This window comes from Lacerta agilis, chromosome 17, assembly GCF_009819535.1.
Source record: "Lacerta agilis isolate rLacAgi1 chromosome 17, rLacAgi1.pri, whole genome shotgun sequence".
NCBI lineage: Eukaryota > Metazoa > Chordata > Lepidosauria > Squamata > Lacertidae > Lacerta > Lacerta agilis.
Genome location: NC_046328.1, coordinates 30,033,714 through 30,043,324, shown reverse-complemented (window position 1 = coordinate 30,043,324; position 9,611 = coordinate 30,033,714). Strand labels below are relative to the sequence as shown.

Here is a 9,611-nt window from a genome sequence, read left to right as displayed (position 1 = left end):
TTACTTCTGAGCAGAGCAGGGCAAGGAGTTTGTTGTAACACTGAAGTAAACATTTTCCCTTGCAAGTAAGCATGCCTTACTGTTCTTACATCAATCGCTAGTGAATTAAATAGGGCTGAGCCCCCCCCCTAAGCAAAAGTGTATAGGGGACTACCCTTGCCCTAAAAGCTATTTTTAATTAAAATGGAATATTTGGGGGGCACACACCCATATTTCCTTGAACCACATACTGTAATCGAAAAACATTAAACATTAGCATTTGTATGCAAACCAGCCATATGTGAAATATCCCGTTAACCTTATAATGCTTATGTGCTTATAAAGGATGCTTATGTGCTGTTGGTTGCCTCTGAGCCAATTCACTCCTCTTTCCCAGGGAGAGAGAGAATTGTTTCCTTGTGATGGTGGTAAGCTAACCCTCCTAGATCAGCTTGCAAAAATCTGCTCATCTCAGTACTCACGTTCCTCTGTATTAATTACTCGCTTCATATCAACTTACTGAGAAGATGAAGGGGAAAGGATACTGCACATGTTAACTGGATGCTACCTTCCGGCCATTCATTAATGGCTCAGCAAATATTAACCAAGATGAAAGGTAGTGTTGCTTGCACGGAATTAAACTCACACAGGGCCTCATCCAGTCACACAGAGGAAGCCCCCAGACTGGTGTTTTTTCATGGGCGTATTTTGCAACATCCCACTGATGGAATAATAGAGCACTCAATGGACCATTCACACTAGGGCTGGGCAATATCTGGTTTTCAACATCATGATATATCACCATGCCGGTATTGATCCAAAATCCAGCATCACCTGAGCTCTGCGAATGCGGCTTTCTCCCAATTGAAGTGTAGAGCGTTTGAGGACCAGGACATTTACAAGGAAATCAAAATGCTTGTTTACAAAGCTATTTTCTACCAACCTTACTGTATGCTTGTGAAACATGGACCACTTATAAACGTCATCTCCAACTCCTCGAAGGATTCCATCAATGGTGTCTCAGAAATTTTTTACACATCACTTGGGAAGACAGGCAAACTAATGCTAGTGTACTGGAAGATGCAAAGATCACCAGTGTCAAAGCAATGATTCTTCAACATCAACTTCGTTGGACTGGTCACGTTGTGAGGATGCCTGATTATCGTCTTCCAAAGCAACTACCGGTAATCTATTCCGAACTTAAAAATGGAAAGTGTAATGCTGATGGTCAACAAAAGAGGTTTAAAGACTGTCTCAAGGCAAATTTTTAAAAATGTAGTATAAACACCAACAATTGGGAAACACTGGCCTGTGAGCGCTCCTGTTGGAGAACAGCCTTTACCAAAGGTGCCATGGGCTTTGAAGACACTCAAACTCAGGACGCAAGGGAGAAACGTGCTAAGAGGAAGGCACGCTTGGCAAATCCACACCGTGATCAACTCCCACCAATGTCCCCACTGTGGAAGGACGTGTGGATCCAGAACTGGCTTCCACAGTCACTTACAGACTCATTGTTAAAACTGTGTTTATGGAAGACAATCTTACTCGGCTACGAGTGATCACCAAAGAAGAAGAAGCTATCACCATGCGAAACATCACAATGTTCTGATATATCATGATGTCTGAAATAAGGATGGAGCTATGTAGAGGCATTGGCTGGCCCCGCATTGTGCTTTTTGCTGCCACCTGCTCTTCTGTTTCGCTGCCCCCTGCAGGACACAGGGGAGAGTTGAGCTGGCAGAATTAACGGGGGGGGGGGCTGCAGAAATCGAGAGAAGCGTTGTCTGGCTCCACGTTGTGATTTTTGCATGGCACCCCCCTCCCTAATGATTCATGATATATTGCCAGGTCAAAAATTATGAAACAGATATCACATAATGGACTTCAAACTGATTTTGGACAATATATTGATATATCGCTGAGCCCTAACCCACATATCATTCTACTTTATTAGTTTTTCTGTGGTGCATTCATGCTTTCTGGAGGAACACAGCTGTTGCCATGTAAACCAACAAAAATATAACCCACCCACCCACTCCCCTGAATATTTTTGGTAGGGTTGCCATACTGACTGAACAAAAAGTAAAAATCCAGAGGAAATTCACCAAAATCGACATTTCCGACATGGGTTGCCATATGTCCGGATTTTCCCAGACATTACAGCCATATGGCAACCCTAATTTATGGTATGAAAATGAATTCAAAGCCATCCCATTTGGTGGCCACCACAATGTATTGTGGGAGCAACTCCCATGGCTCAAAACTTCCAACATCAATCTAGCTCAGTATAGTCTACTCTGACTGGCAGCAGCTCCCCGGGATTTCAGGCTGAGGTCTCTCCCGGCAGTACACAGAGATGGGAAGATGCTCTACCCCTGAGCTAGTCTTTCCTCATAGCTTGTTCCCCTCTTCCCTGTTATCTGCACACACACCTATCCCTCCTAGGCAGCAGAGATAGAATGCTGCTCCCTGCAAAACCATACCTATACTATGCATTTTGGAAAGTAGTTTGTCAGTTCGTCATGCATTTGGATACCTCTTAAGATATCGTAAACCAATTTTGCTTGATGGTTCTGGAGATCAAGGAACAGGTTTTTCTCTATGGCTGCATACAATCAAACGCCATTTTGAATCAAGATTGTGGACTGAACCTTTCAAAACTGCACCGATATTTGCCACCGATTTCAAAACCGATTTTTTTGGTTTCTTAGAATGCATGAGCAGCACTAGGTACAAGACTGCTAGCAATGCAGACATTTGCCTTCAACACCTCTTGGTTTTCACCTTTGTTTCTATTTTATTGCATTTTAAAGGGTTGTATCCAGTGCCTACTCAGAGCAGACCCATTAAAGTCACTAACTTAGCTCTGTTAATTTCACTGGTTCTACTCTGAGTAAAACATAGTTGGTTACAACCCAAGATCTGCTTTTATTGCCATTTTTAAATAAATATTTCCTATCATTTTATGTAAACCATCTAAAGTTTTTTTTTTTCCCTGATGAATTGGTATACAGTGGTACCTCGGGTTACAAACACCTTGGGTTACAAACACTTCTGGTTACAGGCTCCACTAACCCGGAAGTAGTACCTCGGGTTAAGAACGGTTTCAGGTTAAGAACGGACCTCTGGAATGAATGAAGTTCATAACCAAAGGTACCACTGTATAAAACTTTCTCAATAAATAAGATTTGCCTCAACAGTGTGTTCAGGTGGCTTTTCAAGAGGCAAGCAAAACAGCAACTCTTAGGAAAGGCTTTCTTTTCTTTTTTTTAATTAGTGAGTCATGTTCTGTGGACCAGTTGGAAGTCCGGGGTTGAGAAGTTATACAGAGAAGCACAAAACAAAGTCACTGGCACATGTTTGAGTCTGCAGCTGTTGACGGTTGAGGCCTAGGAGAACAGCTGAGGCCTAGCCTCCGTCCGCAGGCCACACAGCCTGCCTCATTTCTCCTTGTGCTCAATCTGGCCTTTCGATATCAAGTCTGGGATCTCCACAGCCAGCCAGGGTCCCAGCTGTAAGACAAAAAAGAGGACCGTCAGGAGGCCACCAGGGCCGCTTCCTTTCCCACATCCGGCAAGAGTGGCCATGTGACATACTTGACATTGAATAGCCCTCTCCTCCATTTTTAGGATTGTTAAACAATATTTCCAATTACAAGGCTTCCCAGTTCACATCAAACATATGAAGTTGCCTATCTAGGCTCAGTATTATCTACAATAGAGGTGAGGAATCCATTTTTCAGCCTGAGGGCCACATTCCTTTCTGGGTGACTTTCTGATCCTAGCCTGCCAGCTGATGGGGAATGAAAGATCTCGCCTACAGACCAGAATAAGTTCCCCAGCCCTGATGTATCAGGGATGCAACTGACACGGGCTCTGGTCCACAAAAACCAATGCAATGCATTTATTAAACTTTAAGAAACCAGAAGACTTCCGTGTTGTTTTCATGCTTTGATACTTATTTGCAGGACACAGTTTTTCAATCAGAAGGTTTGCTACCAATGCAATTTACTCATTTGACAAGAGCAGCCCTTTGGGGCTTACTAAATGATGTCCCAAGCAGCCCAGTCAAACACGTGTGTGCACACTCTCTCTCACAGCTACAACTCACCCCCAAGGCCATGAGATGAGCCAGCCCAAATTTAGGTACGTTCCTGGCCCACAAAGGTTTGAAGTGGTCCGTCAGACATATTTTACCGCCCCTACAAGAAGACACACAGAGGTATTAAGATGGGACGTCAACAGGACAGATACAAGGGGAAATTGTGATCTACACCACACCGTACAAACTGGCTAAAATATAGAGGAGGAGAGCATCTGACCTGTACATTTTTGCTGTTTTTCCATCCAGCTCTGGGATGGCGATTTCTGGCGCGGTGGACGGATATGTTACCGGAATCTGCAAATGGGGTTTAAGCAGAGCTTAATAATTAGAAATCCTGCATAGGCTGACCTAATTAACCCTCACCAAAATCCGCAGGTAGCTGACCATCCGGCGGTTTCTGAAAACTATTTCATTCCAGCCAGCTTTTTAATCGAACTCTGATTGTATAGCTTTAACTCGTTTTCAGTCATATTGTATTGGGTTTCTTGTTCACTGCTTACAGGCAACTGTGATTAAATGATATACAAATTGTTGCAATAAAATATATAAAAGTAAAAGGAGCAGCTCTCACACATAAAGTGAGGAATGAAAGGCAGGAGGGCCAGGAAGCCCAAAGGAGGGCACGGGGCAAGGACTCACATCAAACTCAACAGCAAACTCGTACTTCAGGAGGTTGTGAATGTACCAGCATTTCCCAAACCACCTGGCATGGAAAGAAAAAGAGATAAGACAATCTCCTGTTGCACTAAAGTCACACCCACATAATCATAAATATTACTATTATTCCTTCTATCATCCCACCCTTCACCTCAAGGTCCCAGGGTGGGTTACAGCAATTAAAACAGTGTTAAAAATATTTTAAACAACTTACAAGAATAAAAATATCCATCCCAATTGCAAAAAGCCAGGGTAAAAATATGTGTCTTCAACATCCTCCATGTGCTGTAGAATATATTCACGATACATGTAAAGCACTATTGTGCCACTTTAACAGTCATGAAGAATCCTGGGAACTGTAGTTTGTTCAGGGTGCAGACCTCAACAGAGCTATAATTCCCATCACCCAAAACAAACTCCAGTTCCCAGCATTCTCCACAAAGTTTTGGGGTCTCCCTTGTACTCACCTTGTGCCTTCCTTGTTGGACTCTAGCCTGAACCAATCATTATCGGCGTTCTTGTTGTTTTCCACATACTACAGAAAGAATAAAATAAAATAAAATAAAATAAAATAAAATAAAATAAAATAAAATAAAATAAAATAAAATAAAATAAAATAAAATAAAATAAAATAAAATAAAATAAGACAGATAGCAAGGTAACCTCCATGGCATGATATCTGCAACTGGCATTTTTTTGAAAATCTGAGACAGGTTACGGATTATTCCTGCAACTGTATATTTAAAAATAACCCCTCCCCTACATACACACACACACACACACACAGATATTCCTGGGAACTGTAGCTTGTTAAAGGTACTGCGAATCACAGCTCTGTGAGCTGTAAGCAACAGTTCTCAGGGTTCTTTAGGAGGGTGGAGTTATTTATTTATTAAATTTAAATCCTACCCTTCCTCCCAGAGGAGCCCAGGGCAACAAACACACCAACTTTTTTTAAAAAGTAAAACTGTTAAAATGTTACAAAAGTAGTTACAGTTAAAAATATTGTTTCCCCCCCAGAGATCTCATTTCAATAAGCTTCCAGAAAACAACTGGGGAGTGGAGAGAGAGAGAGAGAGAGAGAAAGGTGAACTCAAGACACAAGCCCAGTCCTAGGTGTGTTTACTCAGAAGTGCCATCCGCACAGAGCGGCGTGTGAGGACATGGCACTTAGGTTGGCAGCTTTCCTTTGCACAAACCCTCCTGAATCACAACACAACAATCAGTCTCGCTGATTTCGACGGGGCTCACTCCCAGGGAAGTGGCAACAGCCCTGCAGACTCAGGCCCCGCAAGTTTCTGCTACTGCAGCGATACGAAAATGCCTGCCTATACTTGACCCTCTGAAGCCACCGTAGTGCAGCGGAGCCACGTCAACCTCCCGGCACATAGTTCCCACTCCTCACCGGGATGCAGCACGTACCTTAATGAGCGCCTGGTATTCCTCCTTTAGCCGCTGAATCCACACCTCCTTGTCCCGCGGACCCGCGTTCGTCTTCAGCAAAGGCAGCTCGGCCACTACCCGGCGAGTAGCCTCGTCCGCCATCTTTGTTGAGGTACGCTAACCGGAAATGGCTTCCAGTTGGGTAGGGTGAGGAAACGTCGGACGTTGCTGTCATCCTTGCCCAGCACGTGAGCAGTTGGGCGGAAATGGATTACGTGACGTTTTCCCCAACATGATTGTTGAGGGCGGAAATAGAGTGTAGAGCGGGGCGGGGGAAAGGAAGAATCGTAGAGCTGGGAGAAAAGAGTTAGAGGCTCCATGTAGGCTGTTTGTGGAAGTTGTTTCTTTTGTGGCTTAATTAGGGCGCTGTGGTTTCCTTGGATTCCACTTTTACCCAGCATCAAAGGATTGGGAGAGCGGACGAATTCCTGTGTGCCGCAGCCAGCCTCACCCTAATGCCCTCAAGATCTTTTGGACTACAACTCCCATCAAGCCCCAGTCGTCTCGTGTTGTCTGGGGCTCATGGGAGTTGTAGTCCAAAACTGCAAGCTCTCTGAAACCTGCCTTAAGTAGACCTTTAAAATAGCCTAATCGCAGAAGCAAGCGAAGCCTTGAAGAGTTTGAACCTGCTGATTTATTTAGAGCTTTTGTACTCTGCTCTTCAGCCAAAAAGGCTCCCAGAGCAGCTTGCATACAGTCAAAACAAGACAGTCCCTGCCTACAGGCTTACCGTGTAAAAAACAACAACCCACAACACGCAAGGAGGGAAGAGGAACATCAAAATCAAAACTCAGGCACCGATTTCTGAACAGTTGTTTCCAGTTGGCACAATTCAAGGGCAGGAGATGCCTGATGGAGCTGGCCTGTCACAGCAGAGCCGGTGGCACCAGCTCTGTTTACAGGATGATTGCCTCCCTTTGAGAGTTATATAGTACCATTAGGCACACATTCGTCTTTTCTATGTGTTTGCTTTGACATTTTTCTTGCAGTGATTACTATGACCTATAGCTAACAAGTAATATTCATTTTATTTTATTTTTAACCCATGAATCTCCCTCCCTCTGTTAAATAGTTCACCTGGGTTGCTTGTCACTTGTGTCACCTCCTTGCTTGCCTGCCTGCTTTTCATCAAGCTGCAGTTGCCATGGCCACCTATTGGCACCCACAAGAACTGCAGCGTGATGACAGCCTTACATTTTTACATATACTGTATAGCAGTGGTTTTCAACTAGGGTGCTGTGGCAGCCTGGGGTGCCTTAAATGATGGTCAGGGGTGCCGTGGGCAACACTGGCCTCTGTCCTTCTTTCCTTCCCTCCCTCCTCTGATTCCTTTTTGCGTCTCTGCGTCTCAAAGGCTTGCACAGCTGTTGGTTGTACAAGCTCCCCAGGCAAATGGTGCCTCTGGGACTGGCCAGGGGGTGCTGGTTGCCAGAAGGTGAGGCAGCCTCGGAGTAAGCAAGCAAGTGGGTGAGGGAGCCCAGCCAGCCAGTCCTCCAGCGCTTGCTGTTTGGAATGGACAGTGTGAGGAGGCACATCTCTTTGGGGCAGGAGGCAGCTCAGAGACTGGGGAGGGCAGCAACAGCTGCCCAGAGGACTCCCAAGGAGAGGGGAGAGGAGAGGAGGCTGAGGGAACACTCCACAAGGGAGGGTGTTCGGAAAAAAGTGAGAGGCTGCCAGCCCCACAGGGGTGCTGCAGAAAGAATGTAATTGGTCAAGGGAGCCGTGGACTCAAAAAGGTTGAAAACCTCCGCTGTACAGGAATATACACAGAGAATTATAGAGTTGGAAGGACCATGAGGTTCATTTAGTCCAACCCCCAGCAATGCAGGAATCTTTTGCCCAATGTGGGGCTCAAACTCATGACTCTTAGGGCTGCCATATGTCTGAAAAATCCCAGACATTGCTGGGATTTGAGTTCCAAAAACGGCGTCCTGGTGGAATTTTCAACATCCATTGTAAATGTCCGTGAAAACCTGGCAATCCATGTTGTAAGTGGGTTTCTTTTGTGTTTTTTTTTTTGTTTCGGCCAAAAAAACAACAACAAAAAAAGCTTAACAACTTGGACACACACAAACCCTCACTTTTGTGATCAGATTTTTCACTTTCTGAAATACAGCAACTCTAACGACTCTGAGATTAAGAGTCTTATGCTCTACTAACTGTCCTATCCCTCCCAGCAGTGTGTTTTAAAGATGTTGCTTAACCCCGTGTTTGTAAACCACACTGGGTGCTTCCATTTTAAACAGAGTGTGTTTTATATTAAACAAACGGAGCGTTTGCTGGATCAGAGCAAACTCTACCTTAGTGAACAATATCAGTGGAGGGCAGTTGTAGTGGCAAAGCTGCATGCTCCGCTACCGGGGGGGCAGAGAGCAGGCGGGGGCGTGGCTGGCGCCCTCGGGGGGCGCAGCATGCTGCCCACAGGGGCGTGGCGCGCGTTCTGGGGGTGTGGCACACTGCCTGTGGGGGCGTGGCACGCAGGGGGGCACGCCGTGTGTCCGTGGGGGGGGGGTGCCGCCATGGCACCCAACTGCAATAGTGGTGCCGGGGGCAGTCTGCTCCCTCCACACCCCTGTTCCTCCGCCAGTGGGCAGTTGTCTTCAAGTCCTGCTTGCAGGCTTTCCAGAGGCACCCGGGTGACCACTGCGGGAAAGAGGAAGCTGGAGGAAGCAGCCCTTTCCTCTGTTTGGGGTGGGGTGGGGGCTCTTCTTGTAGCATTGTTCAGAACAGAACCTTCAGTGTAGAGTGCCAGTCTACCTCGGGATGTGTGTTAAATGTACCGTATTTTTCCGTGTACAAGACGCCCCCTGCTTTTGGGGACCCCAAATGTAGAAAATGTGCATATGCACTAACCGTGTATAAGATGCCCCCAGATTTTTAACCTTATTTTAAAGTAAATAAAAAACACCCTAGTATTATACACAGGAAAGTACGGTACTTTAAATGTACAGTGTGGCTTTTAATCAAGGGTTGTTGTTGTTTAAATAGTTGAAGTTCATTACAACAGCTTGAGGAACAGCAAACGGGGGTGATGTACCAGTGGGGCAGGGAACTGCATGGTATACAAGAAACAGATGAACATGGAGGGGGCTGTAGGGTCCCCGTTTGGCACCCACCCCATTGCTTGCCATTTTAAGTGGAGTGGGCATGCAATATCTTGCACTGAGGCTGCAGAATTTGGATGTCACCAGTGGTGGAGGAAGCCTCTCCGGCACCTGGGACTGGGCAGCATCCCATACAGACTGCGCACGCCCTCGGCCGCTCTACAGCTGGGGGGAGGCAGGGGCCATTTTGTCACCCCCCTCCCCGAGTGGCACCCAGGGCGGCTGCCCCCTCCACCCCCCACTTCATACGCCCCTGGATGTCACATAGTCCTGAACTCTGCTCGGCCTGTATCAAAACCCAGACACATGTACACATGCACACAC

General features: G+C 45.9%; 1 protein-coding gene across 2 annotated transcripts; it reads right to left on the bottom strand.

Annotated features, from left to right (window-relative positions):
• Nucleotides 1-3,233: 3,233 nt before the first annotated feature.
• Nucleotides 3,234-6,325, bottom strand: UFC1 (ubiquitin-fold modifier conjugating enzyme 1). 2 transcript variants are annotated; one of them, XM_033135965.1, is made up of 6 exons: nt 6,163-6,322; nt 5,208-5,275; nt 4,723-4,786; nt 4,301-4,377; nt 4,090-4,180; nt 3,234-3,491 (listed from the first exon to the last, which is right to left on the bottom strand). In XM_033135965.1, exons 1-6 carry the CDS (start codon nt 6,283-6,285, stop codon nt 3,420-3,422), a joined length of 495 nt encoding a protein of 164 aa, XP_032991856.1. In that variant the 5' UTR covers nt 6,286-6,322; the 3' UTR covers nt 3,234-3,419. The 2 variants fall into 2 exon arrangements, with proteins under 2 accessions (XP_032991856.1, XP_032991857.1); XM_033135966.1 differs by lacking the exon at nt 4,090-4,180 and having other exon boundaries at nt 6,163-6,325.
• Nucleotides 6,326-9,611: the final 3,286 nt, after the last annotated feature.